The following is a 24,324-nucleotide window of genomic DNA, read 5'->3' as shown; positions in this document are numbered from 1 at the left end:
ACTCTACTCTTTTGCCTCTACTACCTAAGTTATGGAACACCTGCTCTTATGTTGTGCTTGTGATATGTATGGAATACATGACTTCATGCATGCTATCTAGGCAAGCAATCAACCAACTGAGCTATATCCTCTCTTCCAGTTTAGTTTTGGCTTAATTTTTTTTTTTTTACATGTTTCTACTCTACTTGCTATTAACCTATTATCTCTAAGATTTTTTCTTTCTTTCTTTCTTTCTTTCTTTCTTTCTTTCTTTCTTTCTCTTTCTTTCTTCCTTTCTTTCTCTCTTTCTCTCTTTCCTTCCTTCCATCCATCCTTCCTTCCTTCCTTTCTTTCTTTTTTGAGCTAAGGATAGAACCCAGGGCATTGCTCTTGCTAGGCAAGCACTCTACCACTGAGCTAAATCCCCAACCCTAAGATTTTCAATTTATGGGTTTCCCCATTTCTGTTGTGCATTACTCTTTCCCGTCTTTCTTTCTTTCTTTCTTTCTTTCTTTCTTTCTTTCTTTCTTTCTTCTTTTTTGCATCAATAATTTCAATTTGACAACACTGAGAATTTCACTGTGAGGTATAGGATATAGGATATTTTTTATTCCCTGTGAATATTCCCATGTATTATTCTAAGATACATTTTTTTTTTTTAAAAGCAATTGACCAGGGGACTGGGGGTGGATCTTGTTTTTTAAGATGTGTTAGATAGGACCATAATACACTTTATTGTAAGGCTGGTTTTGCTCTGCTACTGAGATGAGATCATTTATATCATGAATTATGGTGTTTTCAGACTCTGAAGATCAGGCATTTAACAGTCTCGTATGACCACCGAGAATCTTTTAACTCTGACTTGTAGGAACAAGAATAATTCCCCATCTTGTGCAAGCCACAACGAGTGCTCTCTCTCCTCTTCATGTTTCTGTGTTCTTCCCTGGAAGTGGATAGCTTCCTGACATGTGTAGGCGAATTAGCTCAAGATTGGACTGAGGTCTGCAGGTCTTCATGGCTCCCTGTGCCACACAGCTTTCTCCTCTCTGGTGTTCTGCTCCAGCTCCAACACCCATAGTGTCTCAGTTCTAGCTCCTCAATCCATAGAATACCTAAACCTCCCCGAGTTCCTCCTTTTTGTACTGAAGCCTGATGACTCTTTCTAGGTGATAAATCAATGTAATTATAGGGCTCAGCTCACTTGCTTCCCTCCCCCTAGACTGTCAGTCTCAAGTACATGATGTCTGATGTGTGAATACCATTGCTTTATACCTGCCTGTTTGCTTTTTGTTGTGTTAAATCAGGCAGTGGATTCACTCGTTGTTCCATCTTGACAGGCTGGACTGGCGACTATAATTTACTCTGTTGAGAAAAGAGATTGCTCAGGGTGTCACTGGTTTCCAAAACAATTTTCATTAAGTAACCTAATCTTCTTGGCATGGCAACCCACATTTACACATACAGTAACCCTTGTGCAAGAGGAGTCCCTACAAATGAGTTTTATGGAAGACATTTTCCCTCTGACTTACATTTTAGAATTTCTGTCAGTCTTTCTATTTCATTTCATGTTGTTTTCTTTATCACCCTAAGGCTTTTATTTTTTTTTCCTTCCATGTTTTTGTTTTGCTGTTAGGGCCCAGTATCCTATGCTCAAAATTTCATGTTTTGGGGTAAGAATCACTCTTTGTAGCCAATATACAGTGCTCCAGAACTTTGATGAAGTATGTTTGATTTTTGCTAAGGTACATGTGAAGCTAAATAAAGGCAGGGTCTTTGACCTCAAGAAGGTCTGTATTGCTTATTCTATGAATATCCTCTTCCATGCTCTGGGGTTGTTTCCCAGAAGAGAATATTTGCTTCTTAGGATGGGTTTATAGAGAGAGGTAGAAAGTTCAAGTTAAGAAAGTCTTGTTTTTCTCATGCCTCTGCTTCAGATATTTATGGAGTGCTTATTATAACATGGCATTGAGCACTGATTAGGACTCTGGTGCAGGGCACTGCCATCATGAGTTTGTAACCTTGTGGAAATCTGACAGACTGATGAGGACTGGGGACATGGTTAATCTTTGAGCTGTCACAGAAGAACATGATAATCGAGGACCAGAGTGAACAGGGAAGGCTTGGAGAACCGGGTTAAGTGCTGGGGAGTGCTGGGAGGAGTGCCCTGAACAGAACAAGCAAGGCACAGCCTCAGGACCCTGGGAGGGACAACTGCTGAGGAAGAGGGAAGAGAGGCCTCTCTGTGGTAGGCCTGCCTGAGGCGCCGGCCCAGGGACTCAATACTAGGGAGTTCTGGGTAAGTTTTTATTGGGGTATTGTGCACAAAGGTCTATTTGAGCAGAGGACTAGGGTGAGAGCATGCAAGATGGACAAGAACCAACAACAGTGACCTGAGAACAGAGACCATGTCTTAATTATCTGTGTTCCCAGATTCCAGTTCATACTTCATGTGTGCTGAGTGGTATATTGTTTTCATTTTAAACTGCTAATGCTTGTCAATAGCTTTGACAAATATTGCAAAAGAGCCCCTTCCTGCCCAGTGCTGTTTTGTTTAAATGACTCAAGTGAGGTAAAGTTTGATCAGGACTTCTTCAAGCCGTTTAAAAAAAGACATTTTTTAACTGTAAATTCATATGAGTTTATACACACACACACACACACACACACACACACACACAGACACATAAAGTGCTGTTAATGATTTCCGAGTACAATGCAAAGTAACTAAATTGAGCTAATTAGCACACCATGATTTCAAACACTTAGCAGTTTTTGTGGTAAGAACATTTGAAATGTACATTTCAACACCCCTAGGAAGGCAGAACATGGCCATTTAGCACAATCACTGCATATACTATTTTGTGCAATATACCTCAAAGGAAAAAAGCTGACTCTTTCTGCCTTGGAGGCTTTGTATCTTTCACGCCTACCTTGCCCATTCTTTTTTTTTTTTTCTTCCTGTGAGGCTCAGCACTCACAGAAATTTCACAACGTTGCCTTTTGCAACCTCTGCCTCCACATTCTTAACAGATTCAGTTTACTCTCACACATCTCATAAAAGGGCAAGATCCTAAACTTAGGTACCTAAACCCACACAGCCCACATACCCTCCACCACAAGGTCTGGTGAGTCACACAAGGAAGATGAAGGACAGACAGACGGACCCCGACCCGCCGACCCTCGCATGAAGCATGCAGCATGGGCAGTGTAACCACTAGGTTCACTCCCCACGCTCAGCGCACGCAGCGTACCCTTCACCCAAGCATATTATGCAAGGCCTGGCGGCCCGCAGCCCCTGACATCACTGCTGCGCGCCGCTTGCGTCATCGCCGCGCGCCGCTGCAGCAAGCGCAGAGCTGAATCGCTGGCAGCTGCGGGCACCCAGGCGCGAGCTGCGGGCTGGTGGAACAGAGCGTGGTGCAGGCTGCGGCTGCAGGACGCTGCTGGGCCCGAGCGCGGGGACAGGTGCGTGGGCGCCCCTCTGCCCGGGCTCGCCCGAGGCTTTGCAAGTGTCCCGGGCGGACTCCGGGTTCCCCCTTAAGTGGGCCGGGCTCCGGGGATGGGTAGGCACGTGAATGCCCGCGGACCCGGCTGCGGTGGAAGCACCGGCAGGGCTGTCGTCTCAGACCCCGGGGGAAACGGAGGCACCAGGGCGCTCCGCGAGCAGCTGGCTCTGGGGACCGCTCGCTGACAGCAGCCACGCGTGGTGGGACTGAGCGCTGTGCACTCCACGGTGTCCTGGGCGTGCTATGGAGATCCCCGCCCTCCCTGCAGCCCTGACAGTCGAGTCGGGTGGTATGCTGCTCATTTTTCAGATGGAAAAAGCAAGGCATAGCAGTTAACTAACTTGTCCAAATTCACACGCGGGCTGTGCAGCCGGGGCTTTGAACTCCAGAGAGGCCCGGCCCGCTTGCCTCTGACTGTGTCGGACTGTCAGATTTTGTTTTCTGTCCAGCTCAGCACAGCTGTCTGGACCCTTTGGGATTTTAGTTTTTTTCTTTTTAAAATTCTCCTTCCCTCTCCTGTTTAAAAAAAAAAAATCTGCCTTGACCTCGGGTAAACCCTGTGGGCGGGAGGAGCAAGGCGGGGACGTTTTTGGCACTAGCCTCCTTTTCCTCCTCTGATCGCCTCATTTCTTTTCTCAGGCAGCAGCGTGCTCCCCGTGTTGTGTGGCTATTCTGGACCGGAAGTTGGTAGCTGAGGGCCGAATCTTTATGCTGCAGAAGAACTTTCCCCCCAGGTGCTATGCTTTATGGGTCTTTATGTAGTTGCAGTTGTTTTGAGGCTAAACAGTTACTGGAACAAATCCACGTGGTGATTGTAAAGAGTCCAAGTGTTCCCTTTAGAGAACACTGTTAACTGAGGGTGGTCTTTGGATTTTACAAAAAGATTCTAATGCTAGGTGAGAAATAGCCTACAGCTAAAATAATTAAAGATTGTATAAGAAAGTTGTACTCATACATTTGCTGTGTATTATATTAAGTAAGCTTATGCTGTAGTTGGAGAGATAGGTCAGTGGTTAAGCATGCTTGATCTTTCAGAAGACCAGAGTTTGGTTCCCAGCACCTGCCTTCTGACCACCTGGAAATCTAGCTCCAGGAGGTCTGATGCCCTGTTTTGGCCTCCTCAGACACTCATACATATGCACAAACATGCACACATATTCATAAATCAATAATAAAAAAATTATGTCTTCATCCTCTCAGGAATTATCGATTATTAACAAAGTGCAATAATTATTTGTTGCATACCAGCATTAAGCCTTTCATTGTTACAAGTGATATTCATGGCAGTTTTGCTTAGGAATCTGAAGGGTACAGATGTTGTATCCTTGTATGTTCAGGAAATTCTAGTATAAAAATGTTGACTTTTTCCTCTGGGGTCAGGGCAGCTTAACAGAAACATAAACACATCAAGCCAGATAAGCACTCCACCACCAACCTAGAGTTTTTATGCTGTGACTCACGGCACTAGAAATCTGACATTTCACTTGATACCATGTTACCAAACAGAATGGTGTAGACATCATCATTTTCAGACCTGGCATTAAGTCTCTGGATGCCTCCTTGAATAGTACTTTTTTTTTTTTTTTTTTTTTTTGGTTTTTCGAGACAGGGTTTCTCTGTGTAGTTTTAGTGCCTTTTTTGGAATTCACTGTAGACCATGCTGGCCTTGAACTCGCAGAGATCCGCCTGGCTCTGCCTCCCGAGTGCTGGGATTAAAGGCGTGTGCCACCACTGCCTGGCTGAATAGTACTTATTTCTTACAGCACATGATTTGGGACTTCCACATTGTGACATGGATGAGTCTTCAGTGACGCTTGGCACAATAGACGTTTCTTATCTGCCCAATTCATCAGAATACAGCCTTGGCCGATGTAAACACACAAGTGAGGATTGGGTAAGCTGAAGAGAAGCCTTCAGAACAGTTTACTGAACTGTTTGCCTTATATCAAGTAGAGATTAATCATCGCAGAAACTGCTTTCAGCTGTTAGAAGTGGTGTTTTTGCAACCTAAGAATAATTTAAAATTTTCGGTAGTATTAATTGGGAAGAAAAACTGGATGGCAAATTTCAAAATGGTGATTATATTAAGCAAATCACTTGTCTGGAGGCATAAACAGTAACCATTGTTTTGGGTAGTGTGCTTACAAAATCTTTTCAGTATCTACTCTGTAACTTATATTTAGTAAGCATGAATTTTATAATGGAAATGAACCCTAAAAACATGTAGAATAGGAAACTTGCTACTAAACTAATTGAAAAAGCATGCATTTTCTTGTGTTACTATTTCAAAGTACATGGGTTTTTAAAATACAATTTTATAACAGTATTTGGTTATTTTTAAGACTGTCATATCAGTGAGATCTGAACAATAAACAAACCTGGAGTTAAAGAGGGATCTGGACGCACTTGAACAGGGTTTGACTCTAGTCAAACTGTCTCCGCTTCACATTCCAGCTCTCAGTGCTCTTGATCAGTGTCATTAAGCGTGCTTTGTTGTCCCTTTGTGTAGTAAAAAGAGTTTTCCTGCCTGGCCCAGTCAGGACAAATCTCTCTTACCTGCCAGTCCCACAGTCGCTCAGACCCAACCAAGAAAGCACTCAGAAACTTACATTGTTTACAAACTGTATGGCCGTGGCAGGCTGCTTGTTATCTACCATTTCTATCTTAAATTAACCCATTTTTGTTAATCTATACTTTGTCACATGGCTTGTGGCTTACCAGTGTCTTTACATGTTGCTTCTCATGGCAGCGGCTGGCGGTATCTCTCTCCAGCCTTTTACTTCCCAGAATTCTCTTCTCTCTTGTCCCGCCTATCCTTCCTGCCTGGCCACTGGCCAATCAGAACTTTATTTACACAGAGTGATATCCACAGCACCTTTGACTGTGGCAAGGACAGCAGCCCACCGCTGTGTTGGGCCTTCATAGTTTCCTGTGGGAGTGCTTTGGAAGGGCTCAAGGTTGACTGAGCACAGGGATTCAGGAGTCTGATTTCTTCACCCCACTCTCAGAGGCCCCTTTGACCTTTCAACTGTGTTTACTCATCTACTCTCTGCTTCTGTGAGGTCAACATTTTCAGCTTACATATCTAAGAATGGCAGTAGTTGCCTTTATGTGCCTGGCTATTGTTAACATAACTCCAGGCTTCTTGGGCTTTCATCCCTTTTTGTGACTGAATACTGTTCCACTGGGTAATATGTATGCCATATTTGTATCTATTCATCCTTTGGTGAACAGCAAAACTGTGACAAAACCTGTGAATGCTGTATCCAGCATTTAGCAACTGTTACAAACTATATTTTTAGGAAATCAACTTTTTCTTATGTAACAGACTTTTCTAAGTGTGATTGTGGAGCAAGATACTTTACATGAAAACACTCAGTGCACATGTAATTATACTGCCCAAAGAAAGAAACAGCATAATTTTCTCTTTATTTGAAATATCTTAGTTTTAGAGACCAAGAGGATGAGAACAGTTCTGATGCCATTTAAACACAATTTCTGCCATATATTTATCAGGGTGACTGTGGGTTCAAACCTACCTTCTTCAGATCTGCAACGTTAAAATGGAAGGAGAGCCTCATGAGCCGGAAGAGGCCATTCGTGGGAAGGTGCTGCTACTCCTGCACGCCACAGAGCTGGGTAAGAACTCCCCTGCTCATCACAGAGGGTTTCAGTTTTGTGGATTTTGTTGATTGGTCTTAATGGACTTGACATCTTCAGAACCAAGACCCCTGTTTACAAGTCAAACATTTCAGGTAAAGAAATGGACTTGGCTGGGCGGTGGTGGCGCACGCCTTTAATCCCAGCACTCAGGAGGCAGAGCCAGGCGGATCTCTGTGAGTTTGAGGCCAGCCTGATCTACCAAGTGAGTTCCAGGAAAGGCGCAAAGCTACACAGAGAAACCCTGTCTCGAAAAACAAAACAAAAACAAAACAAAACAAAAAAAAATGGACTTAATTCATTTATTCAGTAATGTTGGTCCATAGTTAGGGGAGAGTAGATTTTACTTTGAGCTGACATCCATAGCAGTGATGGAGTGCTCAGTACCTGCTGGGTGCTGACTTGTAGCCTCCAAGAAGTCCTTGGTTTTTGTGATTTTGTTGAGCGACAAGCATGCCACACCCTTCCTTGTTCTTTGAGAAGAGCCGACTGGGTGAAAGGTGAGCTGCTAATGGCATTTGGTAGAGGGATGGTTAGCAACCATAGTATTTCCTTTCCTGCTGTTCTATGGCAGAGTTTGGGTTTTGAAAGGTTATATTAGTTGTTAAGCTGTTCTTGGGATGGACCAAATATTTAGGAACCAGAAACTCGTTTACAGAGGTTGTTTAGAGCTTGTGTGACTGGCTGACTGTGCTGGGTGAATTCTCTGCTGGAGACTGGCTTGGCAGGTGGTACAGTTTTGAGCCTGGCCTAGATGGCTTTGTTAACATTGAGATCTAGACGGAGCCGGAGCAGTTCTTATGCAGCATCCAGGCCTGCTCAAGAGTGGCTTGTTAGAGATGCTCCTTTTAAAGTGTAAGTGCCTTAACACAGGACTGGGTTACAACTGCAGGAGCATGAACATGCCAGTCCAGGAGAGAGGCCAGTTTGCATAGAGAGGCAGTGGAAACAAAGGCTTAACTAGAAGGCCACGTGGCTTTTCTTTGTAGACTGGCCTCTCACCTAATTCTGTTTGAACACAGGGCAAGGCCTTAACTACAGTTCTCCACCACAGTAGTGTATCGGCCAGAGCTGCAGAGGGAATTACTGGTGGTGGTGAGGTTGTGGCCTGGGGCTGAGTGGATATATTGTAACAGGCTGTTGCTTTTTGTGTGGAGGTAGTGATGGATGGAACTACATTCATCTTGAATTCCTCCCATGTTCGTTTAAATAATTTGTTGGCAAGTTTTTTATGGTTCTTGATATTTGACATCCATTCTTTGAAAACAGAATTTTTTATAAAGAGATTTCATTGCAGTAATTTTTACATCTTGTTGACACTTTTTTTTGCATTTAATTTTGGACTTTTACGGTTTTGATCACATTGTTATAGGACTAGGCTATCTTTTTAAGATCTGTAAAGAGAGTGACTGGTAGATGTACTTTTAGGTGACTGCTAGGTGCTCAGTTGTAGAGAGTGGAAATATCTGAGGTTGAATGCTCAGGTTCGGCAGCCTCAGTTTTCTTCCCCATATAATGGGTAATTTCCATTGTCTTGTGCGCTGAGGGGTTTAATTCAACAGTAACTGTGGGATTTAGGATAATAGTTTGAATTTGGGGACCACTGAAATCTATGACTTTGTGACTGAAGCTGACTATGAGTCCTCCTCTGTGACTGTGACTGACTGTGGGTCCTGCCCTGTGACTGTGGGTCCTGCCCTGTGACTGTGGGTCCTGCCCTGTGACTGTGGGTCCTGCCCTGTGACTGTGGGTCCTGCCCTGCCCTGTGACTGTGGGTCCTGCCCTGTGACTGTGACTGTGGGTCCTGCCCTGTGATTGTGGGTCCTGCCCTGTGACTGTGACTGTGGGTCCTGCCCTGTGACTGTGGGTCCTGCCCTGTGACTGTGACTGTGGGTCCTGCCCTGTGGCTGTGACTGTGGGTCCTGCCCTGTGGCTGTGACTGTGGGTCCTGCCCTGTGGCTGTGACTGTGGGTCCTGCCCTGTGGCTGTGACTGTGGGTCCTGCCCTGTGGCTGTGACTGTGGGTCCTGCCCTGTGGCTGTGACTGTGGGTCCTGCCCTGTGGCTGTGACTGTGGGTCCTGCCCTGTGACTGTGACTGTGGGTCCTGCTCTGTGGCTGTGACTGTGGGTCCTGCCCTGTGGCTGTGACTGTGGGTCCTGCCCTGTGACTGTGGGTCCTGCCCTGTGGCTGTGACTGTGGGTCCTGCTCTGTGACTGTGACTGTGGGTCCTGCCCTGTGACTGTGACTGTGGGTCCTGCCCTGTGACTGTGACTGTGGGTCCTGCCCTGTGGCTGTGACTGTGGGTCCTGCCCTGTGACTGTGGGTCCTGCCCTGTGGCTGTGACTGTGGGTCCTGCTCTGTGGCTGTGACTGTGGGTCCTGCTCTGTGGCTGTGACTGTGGGTCCTGCCCTGTGACTGTGGGTCCTGCCCTGTGGCTGTGACTGTGGGTCCTGCCCTGTGACTGTGACTGTGGGTCCTGCTCTGTGGCTGTGACTGTGGGTCCTGCCCTGTGACTGTGACTGTGGGTCCTGCCCTGTGACTGTGACTGTGGGTCCTGCTCTGTGGCTGTGACTGTGGGTCCTGCTCTGTAGGGGAGGGAGCAGGGGTGGAAAGGGAAGAGATACCATGGCCTTTGGTTTTAGGGTTTCAAAGTTAAACATGAGTTTGGGACTATCTTTAAAGTATAAAAAGTACTATTTAATAAAACATGTATTTTCTTCATTCTGTAAGTTTTGAAGCAGCAATTCCTACTGTTATGCTTGATTTTTAAATGTCTTCTAGAGATATTATTGTGATTCATGACCATTAATCCAGCTGGGAATTCATGTGTACATTCTTTTTTTTTTTTTTTTTTAAATAGGAGAGGTTTTTCAACCCCAGTATCCCATCTCTGGGTTTGCGGAACGTTATTTATATCAATGAAACTCACACAAGGTAAAAAGACTTTTTTATACTTCTACTAGGTCTTCGAAGTAACACTCTGTAACGCTAATTAGCATACTTTAAGTTGTACCCGTGGTTTCTAGAGTGGATAGAAGGTGAGCCTTTGGTACAAGCGAGTTCCTCTAAAGATTAGAAGCAGGACAGCAGCTGGAGCCTGGCACAGCTAATGGCTGCTCTGCTGTCATGCTGCCCCATGTGGGCAGCTGTCACCTGTGGTATTCTTTAACACATCCAGACACTGACTTGCTATGAAGCAGGAAGTATTTCACAAGAGATAAAGGTTTGAATGTCGTATGATATGTTGTAACTGTTTCATACTTCAAAAACATATACATGTGGCCGATGAGATGGCTTAGCTTGATGACCTCCTGAGGCTGATTCCTGGCCCAGTGATGGAGGGAGAGTGCCAGCTCCTGAGTCAGCTCTGACTGCCACATGTGCTCACATGTGTGCAGTTGTACACTGACACAGGAATTTAAAGAACAAATGATTAAAAACCTTCTATAGACTCCACTCTGTCCTGAGTAAATGCCACCTTTTATTAGTGAGCACCTATTGTACAGAAGGGCGAGTTTCGTTACATTTGCATGATGTACATCACTGTACTGTGCTCCAGTTCAACTCTCTCTCCATTTGTCCTTCTCTTTCCTCTTGGTCCCCTCCATGCAGTAAATGTTCTTTGATTTATTTGCCAAAGATAATTAAAAAAATGATTTCTGACTTCCAAATTCTAGGATACAGGGACTTGGTAGGTGCCAAGGAGAAAGGGCCTTTGCTGTATGTAAGACAAGCAGATAAGGGAAAGTTAGAAGAATGTGTGATGCCAGAGAAACAGCAGCCAAAGATACCACCAGTCCTTACAGTTCTAGAACAGATGCCTGAGGCAGCAGAGGTGTTCTTGGTGATGAGAAATGCTTGGGATTCTGTGCAAGGTGATCCAAGAATGCAGTGTGTGCATCTGGTCCTCGATGGCACTGCTCTTCACTGGGTGAAGAGGGTCTTTTCTGAGGGTGATGTGTCCTGCTTGTGTGTCAAAGTTTGCCTTTGTTTGCACCAGTGTCCAAATCCAAGTATTTTCTTTCCATTTCTCAGGTTCCTCTCTGTGTTCTTTATTTAAATTTAAAGCAAAGAGGAAAGACTGGTCCATGAAATTTGTTTTTATTTCCCATTTCTTAGTTGACATGACTGTGGTCCTAAGTAAAGAAACAGTTTCTTCTTCATGTAAATAGACATTTTACATAGGAAGCCAAAAGTTTTGTCTGTTAGCCCTGATTGGAACAGTTTTGTTTTTGTTTTTTGTTTTTTGTTTTTTGGGTTTTTTTTTTTTTTGGTTTTTCAAGACAGGGTTTCTCTGTAGCTTTGGAGCCTACCCTGGAACTCGCTTTGTAGACCAGTCTGGCCTCGAACTCACAGAGATCCACCTGCCTCTGCCTCCCGAGTGCTGGGATTACAGGTGTGCGCCACCACTGCCAGGCCCCCCCTTTTTTTTTGGTGGAACAGTTTTTAAGACACTGATTTGACGGTAGCCCAAGCTATTTCCTGAAGCAAGTTGCCTGTGCAGCTGCTTGTGTGTTCAATGACAAAGGCTAAAAGCTTTGGGAAGCACAGGGTGTGCACTGTCCTGCTGCACACCCCAGCTCCCTTTATGCATTCTCATGTGCTGTCACTCCCTTCCGTTCTCAGGTGTCCACTCATACCACACAGATGCCTTGTTTCAGTAGACTGCACAGGCCTTTCAGAGAGCGCTTGGGCTTTTTGTTGTAGTAAGCATCTGCACATGTTCACTGAAAAGGGTGTAGGGAGAATGCAACACAGTGAGTTAACCTTTCTGAAGCTGGAGACAGGAAAGGAGGGGTCAGGAGACGTGTGAGGAGTTATTCACAGTTATTCACTCTTAGCATCTTTTCAGAGTTATTGACCTCATGTTTGAATCTGCTGTCAGTATCACTATGGAGGAAATAATAATGTTGCCATATGCCATTGTCATACATGGTTTCAAATCATTACACAGTGAGATGCATAGCTTCTTATTCCAAAATACATCTCTGTGTACCCCCAGCTAATCACCACATAGTTGCTATCACCTACAAGAGTATACACTTTCCCTTAGATAGACGTGATGTGTGTTTACAGTGGAAAAGTAGAGATGTTCTGGATGCCTTTGATTTGATTAGCTTTTAATACACTTTGAGAGTCAGTGCTTGTCTTGGAAGAATGCTTTAATAAACAACAGAGTGGCCCTTTGTGTTGGGAAGAGACCTCCAAGTCTACTTTGTGTAGCCTATAGCTGTATCTCTAAGCTGTGCACACCTCTGCCTACTCTTGCCCATACACAGCTAATGACTAACAACCCACTTGTTTGCCTCTGTAGTACTAGTGATAAAGTCAAATTTTCCTTTTTTTAATTTTATTTTATAATTTAATTTTACATATCAGCCATGGATTCCCCTGTGTCATTCCCCCCCCCCCGCCTTCCCCCTAACCCACCCCCCATTCCCATCTCCTCCCCTGGAGATTCAACTTATCCTGGTAGATTCAGTCCAGGCAGGTCCAGTCCCCTCCTCCCAGGCTGAGCAAAGTGTCCCTGCATAAGCCCCAGGTTCCAAACAGCAGCTCATGCATTAAGGACAGGTCCGGGTCCCACTGCCTGGGAGCCTCCCAAACAGTTCAAGCTATTCAGTTGTCTCACTTATCCAGAGGGTCTGATCCAGTTGGGGGCTCCACAGCTTTTGGTTCATAGTTCATGTGTTTCCGCTAGTTTGGATATTTGTCCCTGTGCTTTTTCCAATCTTGGTCTCAACAATTCTCCTTCATGCGATCCCTCCTCTTTCTCGACAATTGGACTCCTGGAACTCCACCTGGGGCCTGGCCATGGATCTTTGCATCTGCTTCCCTCAGTCATTGGATGAGATTTCTAGCACGACAGTTAGGGTATTTGGCCATCTGATCACCAGACTAGGTCAGTTCGGGCTTTCTCTCGACCATTGCCAGTAGTCTATTGTGGAGGTATCTTTGTGGATTTCTGGGCACTTTGCTTCTTCCTATTCCCATGTGGTCATCATTTATCATGGTCTCTTATTCCTCGTTCTCCCTTTCTGTTCTTGATCCAGCTGCGATCTCCTGCTCCCCTAAGCTCTCTTTCCCTCGAAACTTGCCCTTCATTACCCCCACTGTCGTCCAGGTTGTTCATGTAGATCTCATCCATTTCTCTGTCATTGGGCGATCCCTGTGTCTTTCTTAGGGTCCTGTTTTCTAGGTAGCCTCCCTGGAGTTGTGAGTAGCAATCTAGTCATGTTTTTAGATTTAGATTACTATTCAGGAAAATAAAACAATTTAAGCATTGACAAACAGTTTCCAAGTTCAGGTTTTTAATTTTTTTTATTTTATGTAAATGAGTACTCTAACTGCATGTATGCCTGCATATTAGAAGAGGGCATCAGATCCCACTAGAGATGGTTGTGAACCACCATGTGGTTGTTGGGAATTGAACTCAGGACCTCTGGAAGAGCAGCCAGTGCTCTTAACCTCTGAGCCAGCTCTCCAGCCCTGAAGTTTCAGTTTTACCTGAGAATATACGAAAGCAATTATGAGTCAAAATGACTTCATAGCATTTTGACCTCTAGGACCATTGGCTGGGTGAAAAATCACTCTGTAGTGTAGGTGTCGTGGAGTACTTGCTGAGAAGGTTTGTGTGTATTTTGCAGGCACCGAGGATGGCTGGCAAGACGTCTTTCTTACATCCTTTTTGTTCAAGAGCGGGATGTCCACAAGGGCATGTTTGCCACTGGTGTCACTGAAAATGTACTGAACAGCAGCAGGTGAGGGTGGGACACTGTTGACAAGGTGGGGACAGGTTGGATGTATGGCAGTGGGATGGGAGACTTAATGGGAGTTAAGTCTCTTCTGTTGATTTCCCCGCTTTTGTCCTTAGGGAAATGTTTGCATTTCTGAGCAAGTGTTAAGCCACAAAAGAAATTGAGGCAAGTCAGGGGAGGAAGGTGTGGTGAAGAGTGCGATGTAGGGACAGTTCTGTTTTATGGACTGTGGACTGAATAGTCTTCTAGAATGTGAAAAGCAAGTCGTGAGCTAATGTTAGAGATGTGTACAGATATGCATAGGGTCCCCATCAGTTTTCTATAATATGAATATTGGGGCAACCCATTTTCTGTTTCGATAGCCCACAGAGGAGTGCTTGATATTTTGCCTAAAGGTATTTGAGTACCTAAGGCCAAGTCCTTGTAGTAGGAGGTCACTGCTTCCATCCTGGAGAATAAGATCTTTTGTTCTCAGAGAAAATGTTTACCTGTGAGGGAGGCTGACCTCAGCAGACTACCAAGGAAAAGAGCCACACACCTTCATTAATGTGTACCAGTCCCCAGGAGAGCGATTGCCTAATGCAGCCAGAAACTGGAGAAGCTGAGGGGAAGAGGAAATGATTTGGGGTGTAAATAACTGCAGGGGTTAATGAGGGAGTGAGAGAAAGCAGTAGCAGGGTCAGAGTTCTCCTGCTGAGGGAGATGGAATGAGCTATGGAACTGCACTCAGGACAGAGTGACTAGCTTGCTCAGGAAGCTGGAGCCTTCCTCAGAAGACCCTGACGCTGCCAGGACTTCTAGTCCCGGCCCAGCAGCCTTCTCTACCTGCCGGCCAGGATTCTAGGAGTTTCAGAGACTCTTGTCTCTTTGGGGAGAAGTTTCTGCCAAACAAGGGAGGAGAGCTAGGAAGGGGGGCAGACTCCAAGGCCTTCCATTTACCTTTATTTAAAGTTTGGCTTGCTCCATACTTTGCGAGGTGAGTTTCTGGGCCCTTAAGCATGGGAGCTTTGGTGAGAGTTTCTTTACTTTGCCTCTTAGGTGTGGCCCTCTTCACTGTAGCTAGAAACTAGAGATGGGGTGACGGAAAACTTGGAGTTCATAAGGTTTGTTTGTAACCCTACCAGGGGTTGTGGCTCCAACCCCAATAGTGCTGGTTGGTTCTTAGTAGTACTTAGGAAAACACATTAACTGAATTTCTGAATACTTGACAGTGGAGAGATCACATTAGATATCATCCAAAGAAGCATCCTAGGCTCATACAGTTAAAACTCCAAGTAACTAGGGTGGTGGAGATGCTCTAAGTCAAGACAAGATCTGGCCAACTGGGAGGAACTTTTTCTTCAGCACATTTCTTACAGCTGTGTTGATTTTGATCCTGAGCTCTGCCTTTGTAAAATGACTGGTTCAGTTGGAAAAAAGAAAAAATAAATAGTTATGTCCATTTTGCTGCTTCTCAGTTTTATAGGCAGTTCTAGTGTTGTGACAATATAAACAAATGACAGATATGATTTCTAAAGAAAAATCATACATTACTTTTGACTTTTTGTGGCAGTTTTTTTTTTTTAACTTTATTATACTAGATAACATAAAGCCATTTACACGAAGTTTGCATGTTCTTTGAGAACATGCTCCCTCGTGGGTTATGTATATAGGAGTAACCTTTTCCCTTCCTTTGTTAAAGTGTAACATGACTGGGGCATTCAAATTCCATACCAGTCACTCAGTGAATCTGAGTAAAATCGTTAGGCCTGTCCAGATTTCTAAGGGATTCTTTGGCTTAGGAATGTGTTGCCCATGTTTTATATTATTATTGTTATTGATGTATATATGAGTGTGTGTCTGTGTAGCAGGAGGCCAGAGGGATGACCAATCCACTAGAGCTAGAATCACAGTTGTGAGCTGCCTGATGTGGGTGCTGGGAAATCCAACTCAGGCCCTCTGCAAGAACGGTACATACTCGTAACCACTGAGCCATCCTTCCAGGCCCTGGCCATCAGTTCTGATAGACAGCCGGGGCTAATGGTCCTCACTTGAGCTTTCTCTTTTGCCGCTATACTAGCTCTTTCTGCATATTGAAGACAGTGGACATTTTAGTCTGTTTTCCCACCCTGTTCATTTATAGCCACAGTTTAGAATATACCAAGTATGTCCTGTGACGTAGAATCAGTTTCATTGTCTTTTACTTTCAAATCAGAGTCGAAGAGGCAATTGTTGAAGTGGCTGCTGAGTTGAACCTGGATGGATCTGCCCAGCAGCAGTCTAAAGCCATCCAGAAAGTGAAAAAGAAAGCCAGAAAGATCCTGCAGGAAATGGTTGCTACTGTCTCCCCAGGAATGATCAGGTATTAAAGAGGATGGATTGCTTGAGGCCAAGGCCAGCGTGTTTCCACCAAGTAGATTAGAACATTGGATCTTCTTTTCCTAGCTCAAGATACGAACAAAAGATGTTAATGTATTTCAGTGTTAAATCTACCCACTCAAATGTGAAATAGCTCAGTGGAGGCTTCGATCCACCTTTGCCCTGCTGATTGGTAGCAGCCACTCTATTCTGGGTGTCGTCTGTTCTCCTCAAATGGCTGAGTCTAGTGTCTTACAGGGAGTGGTTGCATGTATTAGAAGGATCCTTTTGCTCACGAATTTAGTGTGGCTATTCACCTTCGAAGGACTAAGTGCTATCAGAGGAAAATGTGTTCATAGTCCACAGTGAGGAGGTACTTCTGTGAGTAGTGTGTGTTTACGTTAGAACACGCGTTCATTAGTCCAGATACCTAAGTGTGCACACATGAAGTCATTTACTTGTGCTCTTAGGTCGTAGGCTCAGAAGCTGTGGAAGGCAAAAGTGAGGTGTATGTAGATTTACAGCCTGTGCATGTTTGCCTAGGTTTGTGTGCATTCAGATGCTCTATGTCTTTCAGGCTGACTGGCTGGGTGCTGCTAAAGCTCTTCAATAGCTTCTTCTGGAACATTCAGATTCACAAGGGTCAACTGGAGATGGTTAAAGCCGCAACCGAGGTAAGGGTTTCTGTGCCCCATCACACTGTTTCCCTGAGTGTGTGGTATGCTGTGAGCTCTCTCAGAGTATCTCCTCCATGCAGTCAGGGTTTGGAAGCCTTTTGGAAGCTTCCCACTTTGTGATAACTGTAGTAGCATTTTGGGAGAGAAGCAAGGCCTATCAAAAATGTATAGAATTCTTTTTATAAGTTATCTCGCAACAACCTGAACACCAGGTCACACAATACCTGTTTTATACACAGGGAAATAGAGGCATAGGTAGGGGGAACCATTGACCAAAGTCGCAGATAGTAAGTGATTTTCTAAGTATTTTGTTTTGTTATGTTTTTGTTTTTTCGAGACAGGGTTTCTCTGTGTAGCTTTGGAGTCTGTCCTGGAGCTCACTCTGCAGCCCAGGCTGGCCTCAAACTCACAAATATCCACCTGGCTCTGCCTCCTGAGTGCTGGGATTAAAGGCATGTACCACCACCGGCTGATTTTCTAAGTGTTTTAAACCAAGCCTGGCTCCACAAACCTCTGCTCGTTTTCCGTAATGAAGACCGCCTCTCAGAAGAGGTGTGGTCAGCCTGGACTCTCACCTATTCTTCCCTCTTTAGTAGCTTTGTTGTGGTGGTGGATCTTACATCTAGCTATTAGGGCATGCAGAATTACTGGAGCATGTTTGTAGAGAGCGAGCCATTGGTTAGCCAGTGATGGATGACTGGAACCAAAATGCAGTAGCCAAGTGGGACCAGCTGTTACCACCCGAGCTCTAAAGTTGGCGCTCCCTCTGCCGTAGACGAATCTGCCGCTCTTGTTCCTGCCGGTGCACAGATCCCACATCGACTACCTGCTGCTCACTTTCATCCTCTTCTGCCACAACATCAAGGCACCGTACATCGCCTCGGGCAACAACCTCAACATCCCCATCTTCAGGTGAGCTCAGCGGCCTTTGAAATGCAAGGGATTAGAGAGCCTGTCTGTCAGACCTGTCGGACACAACTTAATTACAGTACTGAGAGGCAGAGGCAGGTGGATCTGTGAATTTTAGGCCATCTTGGTCCACATTGCAAGTTCCTGGTCTGCCAGGGCTATATAGTGAGTCTCTGTTTCAAAAAAAAAAAGATTGGTTTGAATTTGGGATTTGTTTTATTATATTTTGATACATGATATAAAAATGGCACTAGCCTTTTTATTAAAAAAAAAAGTAATGCTTCATTGTGTAACCTTTGGCTAGTACACAAAACAGGGCATTGTTCATCACCATATTTCTGTGTGGGCTACATGTTGGACTGCGCTTAGGTAAATTTGGGGGACAGTGTTTATCAGGTGGAGGAAAGGCTATTAAAAAGCAATGAGGTGAGATGTGGTCCCAGACCTGTCAAAAGAAGGCTAGGTGCTGGCCCCACAGCAGATGAGGGTGTTAGGAGTAGCCCTGCTGTTACCTTGACCTCATGATGTAGCGAATCGAATGAAACACAAAGCAAAGGGAACAGTGTGTTCAAAGGCGGAGACTCAAGAGCACGGTAGCAGGAAAGTGACGGTACGTTGGAGTGTGCACTGGGAAGCCCAAGGGAATCCTAGTGCAGCTGCACAGGTGGCAAGGGCTGGATCAAAAGCAGCGCCAAGCTAAGGTTGGCATCCGTCCTGCCTTTGAACACTGATGAGTTCAGACCTGTATGTTGAGTGGCCTTTCTGGGCTTGAAGAAGTTAATTCTGATTCTGTTGTGAGAGTTCAGGCAGATGATGAGGGCTTACATTAGAGGTGTGGCTGTGTTCTTGGAGAGGAGGGCAGAGCAGACTGAAAAGGAATTAGTGAACTAAGTTCCTAGACGTGGGGCTCAGCAGAGGTGTAGGAGACTGGATCTGCTGTCTGCCATTCAGGTCACGGAGGAGCCAGTGAGTACTGGGTTGGGCTGAGGAATGGAACGCCTAACTCGAAGCAGCACAGAGCACCGAGGCCAGCTCTGTGACCCGACTTGAGTTAGAACACAGAGAGAAACTGCAGGCAGGGCCTCCCACAGTGGCATCCAGAGTCCTGTGGCCTCAGTCTCCTGGTCCCCAGACTGCTGCAGTGAGTCTGACTGGCATCATCAGTCAAAGTCAGTGGGAATTGTCCTGATGAGCTTCAAGCAGACATGGATAAGACACATTCAGTCCTCGAAGAGTACAGACAAACAGCTGGCATGGTGACATTGAGGTGGGAGCCTACAGGACAGATATGCTTTCCCAGGGACTAGAACACCCATGTCACACTCAAGGGCATCTTTTCTCATAACCAAGGAACAGAGAAGCTGAATCAGAAAATCATCAGAAAGCTTGGCTGGGGATGGTGAAGTTGGTAAGCTGTTGTCAGGCTTGAGGACCTACCTGAGGTGAGGGAAAGTCAGGGTGTGGTGGTGTCATCTTGTCATCCTAGTGTTGGGGAGGCAGAGACAGGGAACCTCGGGCCTTTCTGGCCAGCCAGCCTAGCCTGTTTGTCAAGTTCCAGGCCAGTTAGAGATCCAGTCCCAAAATGTAGATAGGTCTTGATTAATGACTCTTGTGGTTGTGCTCTGGCTTCATTTGTGCATGCGCACGTGCACACACACGTACACGTACACACACACACACACACATACACACACACACACACACACACACACACAGACGAGAGAGACAGAGAAGGGGGCGGGGCAGGCAGACAGACAGACACAGACACTCAGGTGGTGACTGCTGGTGCTCTCCTGTGGTCAGACAGCTCACATACTCACTTCCTTCTGCTCTAGTTCTCAGCGAGGCTTTTTGTTAAGTGTCAAGTGTTTATCATTCTCGTTTGAACATTTCTTTTCAGGAACTCATGCCAGCCCCTGCTTCGCCTGCCTTTTCTTCAGATGTAACGGATTGTAGACAAACTTGTCTGTTTGCAGTTTTCTTTCATCAGATTTAAGTCTCCACAGTGACAAAACACATCTCAGGGTATATTGTTCACTCATTGAATTATTCTGAAAGATTTCAGAGTGATTCTACACTTCACCCAAATCTTACTCTGACTTCCATATAGACTGTGGAGTAGATCAAAAAATGTTAACATTGTAATATAATATTGCTTACGTCCACCAGTACAAATACCCATGTCTGTCTGAAAAGTCCAGGAGGAGGAGGCTGTAAATCCATGAAATCTGATTTACAAACTTTCAGCTTCATATCCAAGCTTATCAGGGTTGCAGAAAGAGACTTGGGGAGGAAGCAGAATTACTTTTTTCCTGCATGTGCAAATGAACCTAGTTTTTGTTTTTTTAAACATACAGACTGAAGAGGAGACCTGACCCCCTGGAATTAGAGTTATAGAGGGTTCTGAGAGGCCACATACATGCCAGGCATTGAACCCAGGTTCTCTGGAAGAGCAGCCAGTGCTCTTAACTGCTGAGCCATCTCTCCAGCCATTTCCTGTTTTGTAAAAATGCTTATATTTGATTTCAGTTTGATAAAATTTTTCTTATAATAGGGACCCTCTTATACATGAGCAATTTGAGAGTATTTCCCCAAAGGATATTTGTTCACTTTACAAATTTTCCATGGGCCTGTGTCTGGAGAGAATGGACAGGGTGTAAAATTTTTTTTTATTGGTTAATTTCACCCCCCCCCCCCCCCCCTTTCTGAGACAGGGTTTTACTCTGTAGCTCTGGCTGGCCAGCAATGTAGACCAGGCTAAACTTGAAAATCCTAATTTCTGCCTCCTGAGTGCTGAGAATAAAGACATGCACCACCATGCTCAGCCATTGATCTTGTTTTGACAGTTTCATAGATGTATGTAGAGTATTCTGATTATTCCCTTTCTCCTACCTCTCTTCTCCTCCCCCGCCGCTCCCTACCAGTCAGTCCCTTTCTCAAATTCATGGCTTTTAGTTCTGTTTTATTTTATGTGTGACCCATGTATGTTTAATTATTTTAAAGATTTATTTCTTTCATGTGTATGAATGTTTTGCCTGTATATATGTATAAGCATCACTTGTGTGCCTGGTGCCCAAGGAGTTCAGAAGAGCATGTTAGATCCCCTGGAACTGGAGCTATGAATGGTTGTGAACCACCATGTGGTGGCTGGGAATTGAACCAGGGTGCTCAGTGAGCAGCCAGTGCTCTGAACTCCTGAACTATCTGTCCAGGCCGTGGGCCATTTAGTTTAACCAGGGCTACCCATCTGTATGACCACTGGATGGAACTGTCCACTGGAGCCTGGAGGACTCCCATCTGTGTGACCACTGGATGGAACTGTACACTGGAGCCTGGAGGACTCCCATCTGTGTGACCACTGGACGGAACTGTCCACTGGAGCCTGGAGGACTCCCATCTGTGTGACCACTGGACGGAACTGTCCACTGGAGCCTGGAGGACTCCCATCTGTGTGACCACTGGATGGAACTGTACACTGGAGCCTGGAGGACTCCCATCTGTGTGACCACTGGATGGAACTGTACACTGGAGCCTGGAGGACTCCCATCTGTGTGACCAGTGGACGGAACTGTCCACTGGATCCCTGAGGACTCCCATCTGCGTGACCACTGGACGGAACTGTCCACTGGAGCCTGGAGGACTCCCATCTGTGTGACCACTGGACGGAACTGTCCACTGAAGCCTGGAGGACTCCCATCTGTGTGACCACTGGACGGAACTGTCCACTGGAGCCTGGAGGACTCCCATCTGTGTGACCAGTGGGCGGAGCTGTCCACTGGATCCTGGAGGATTCCCATCTGTGTGACCACTGGACAGAACTGTCCACTGGATCCCGGAGGACTCCCATCTGCGTGACCAGTGGGCGGAGCTGTCCACTGGATCCTGGAGGATTCCCATCTGTGTGACCCCTGGACGGAACTGTCCACTGGAGCCTGGAGGACTGCCATCTGTGTGACCAGTGGGCAGAGCTGTCCATTAGAATCTGGAGGACTCCAATCTGTGTGACCACTGGATGGAACTGTCCACTAGAGCCTGGAGGACTCCCATCTGTGTGACCACTGGATGGAACTGTCCACTAGAATCTGGAGGACTCCCATCTGTGTGACCACTTGACGGAGCTTCCCATCAGAGCCTGGAGGACTCACCAGTAGATACACAGCTGAAGGCAGTGACTCTCTCCTTTTAAATTTAGAAGCATTCCAAAATCTTCAAAGCTGTGCTGTAACCTTTGCAGATGACATCACATCAGAACTCCTTTGTGGCTTAGAAGTTACACAATGATACTCCAAAGGCCAAGGAATGGGTGAAGCATGTCAATAACATGGAAAATGAGCTTCTGCATTTCCACTATCAACATATGGAATTTCTATCTGAACGGAAAATGCTTAAGAGTATTTTGACATTTGAGTTTTCTTTTTACATTTTTCCTTCTAAATAATTCATTCATTCCCTCATTTGCAGTACCTTGATTCACAAGCTTGGGGGCTTTTTCATAAGGAGGCGGCTTGATGAAACCCCAGATGGACGCAAAGACATTCTCTATAGAGCGTTACTTCATGGGGTGCGTATGGCCTCTAATTATCCTCAACACCATAGTTTTAGCTGTCACAGGAAGGCAACAGAGTTTTACAAATTTGTTCTTTGATTTGGGAGGTAGCTACATAGATATAAGTGATTATTTTTTTGTAATTTCCCAAATACACCTTTGGTGGGATGCTCTGCAGTCATGAACATGGGGAAACGTTCAGTCAGTGATGAAGTTATATTCCCCCGTGTTTTATTTTAAGATTCAGCTGTTCTGAGCTCATCTGAATTATGCGGTCTTAGCCCAGGTCTAATTCTCTCTTGTCTCAGCACATAGTTGAATTGCTCCGACAGCAGCAGTTCCTGGAGATCTTCCTGGAAGGCACCCGCTCCCGGAGTGGGAAGACCTCCTGTGCTCGGGCAGGGCTATTGTCAGTGGTGGTGGATACTCTGTCCTCCAACACCATCCCTGACATCCTCGTTATTCCTGTGGGCATCTCCTATGATCGGATAATCGAAGGTCACTACAACGGTGAACAATTGGTAAGGAGCCAGCCTGCACAAGGCCATTTTCGCCTTTCAAGCTTTGCTTTTATATTTAGCTAAGAGTGGCATTTTGCTAAACATGGCTTTTCTTGTTGCCTATCTGAAACCTGCCTGAGTGGGCATTGGTAGGTTGCTTTCATCTTGTCTGTCAGCTCATGAGTGAGTTTCCTGTGTTTCCCTGGGCTTGGAGACATACGTGAACTCGCATCATTGCTGGCCTTGATCATGGGATTGCAGGTGGAAAGCCACTTGTCAGTGATGTCCACTTTGCAGGGGGGGTTGGAGTTGTTATCCATGCTTTGCTCTCTCTTAGGTCTGTGGATTGATTGTGAGTGAATATTAGGGAAGCCTAAAGACTGGCTGGGTCGTGTTGGCAAAGCAACTGCAAACAAATATGAGAAAAGGAAGCAAGTTTTTTAGTGAACTCTTACCAAGGGATGCATGAGTCATAAATAAGCGTAGATTGGATCATCAAAAAGTGAACTCACGTGTGTGACCAGCACCCAGCAGAAGGAATGATATCAGGGCCCCAGAAGGCTTCCCCAAACCCTTCCTTTTAGCTCCCTCCAGGAGAGCCGCTTGTCCAACCTCTTAGAGAAAGATGGTTTTCTCCATTGCTGAACTTTAAATAATAACAAAATAATGATAATAGTAATAATAATGTATGTGGTTCTTTTGTATCTTATTACCTGTATAAGCACAGGCACTTGTGAGGTTCAGCCTTGTTGCTGAGTACAGTTCAGACCCCACAGGGGAACGATTCCACTGTGAATGAATCACACACATAGCTCACATTGCTCTTGGAGCCCTTCGGGTTCCCTTTGGTTTGTGTGTACTAAGGAAGGGTCGATAGCTGGAAGTCTGAGTGTACTCTGTTTATAAACAAACACTGCCCTAGACATCAAGCACATCTCCCAGCGTTGTGCGAGGGCCGTAGGAATCCAGTTTTGTTGACTTAGTGTGGAAGTCTTGGGCAAAGTATGTGCTTCAAAAATTCTGCTTCCAGTGTGTCAGAACTTCTAGGATGCTTGACAGCTGAGGCTTTAAAAATAAGGGATGGACCTTGAATTATAGCTAGCTGATGGCTCTTGACAGTTTGTACCATCACTGTGTGGGCCGTGTGGGATGACTTGTGAAGAAAATACTTTCTAAAAAAAATGTTCTCGTTAGTGGAAAGGCCACCATGAGGCTGGCTGGCATTCCTCCACCTCTGTTCTTCTTCCTTTTTGAATTTTAGTACTTGGAGAGCAGCTTCCAGGACTGCTGGAGTCCAGGACATGATGTCATTTGTCCTTCACTGTTCTGGAGCTATAGCTTTGCAAACTGAGGGAAGGCATACTAAATGTACCAGCATAGCATGCTTGCTCAGTCCCTCCCCGCTCCCCCCCGAAGGACGAGGCTGTATCTTATGAGCATCTTTGAATACTA

The 24,324-nt window shown here is 45.4% G+C and overlaps 1 protein-coding gene across 2 annotated transcripts in view; it reads left to right on the top strand.

The window, feature by feature from the left end:
- Gpam (glycerol-3-phosphate acyltransferase, mitochondrial) overlaps positions 1-24,324 on the top strand; it is a 62,827-nt gene that overhangs the window by 25,074 nt on the left and 13,429 nt on the right. Inside the window, exons 1-11 of one of the 2 annotated variants that reach the window (XM_036172723.1) lie at positions 3,311-3,444; positions 4,125-4,219; positions 5,249-5,379; positions 7,002-7,124; positions 10,006-10,079; positions 13,793-13,906; positions 16,098-16,244; positions 16,818-16,914; positions 17,693-17,829; positions 22,288-22,387; positions 22,681-22,893. In XM_036172723.1, the coding sequence (XP_036028616.1) occupies positions 5,278-5,379; positions 7,002-7,124; positions 10,006-10,079; positions 13,793-13,906; positions 16,098-16,244; positions 16,818-16,914; positions 17,693-17,829; positions 22,288-22,387; positions 22,681-22,893 (1,107 nt within the window). In that variant the 5' untranslated portion in view covers positions 3,311-3,444; positions 4,125-4,219; positions 5,249-5,277. Of the gene's footprint in view, positions 1-3,310; positions 3,445-4,124; positions 4,220-5,248; positions 5,380-7,001; positions 7,125-10,005; positions 10,080-13,792; positions 13,907-16,097; positions 16,245-16,817; positions 16,915-17,692; positions 17,830-22,287; positions 22,388-22,680; positions 22,894-24,324 lie in introns of those variants that run through there. The other variant, XM_036172731.1, reaches the window with a different exon arrangement.

Source organism: Onychomys torridus, chromosome 1 (assembly GCF_903995425.1).
Source record: "Onychomys torridus chromosome 1, mOncTor1.1, whole genome shotgun sequence".
NCBI lineage: Eukaryota > Metazoa > Chordata > Mammalia > Rodentia > Cricetidae > Onychomys > Onychomys torridus.
This window is presented reverse-complemented; position numbering and strand designations above follow the sequence as displayed.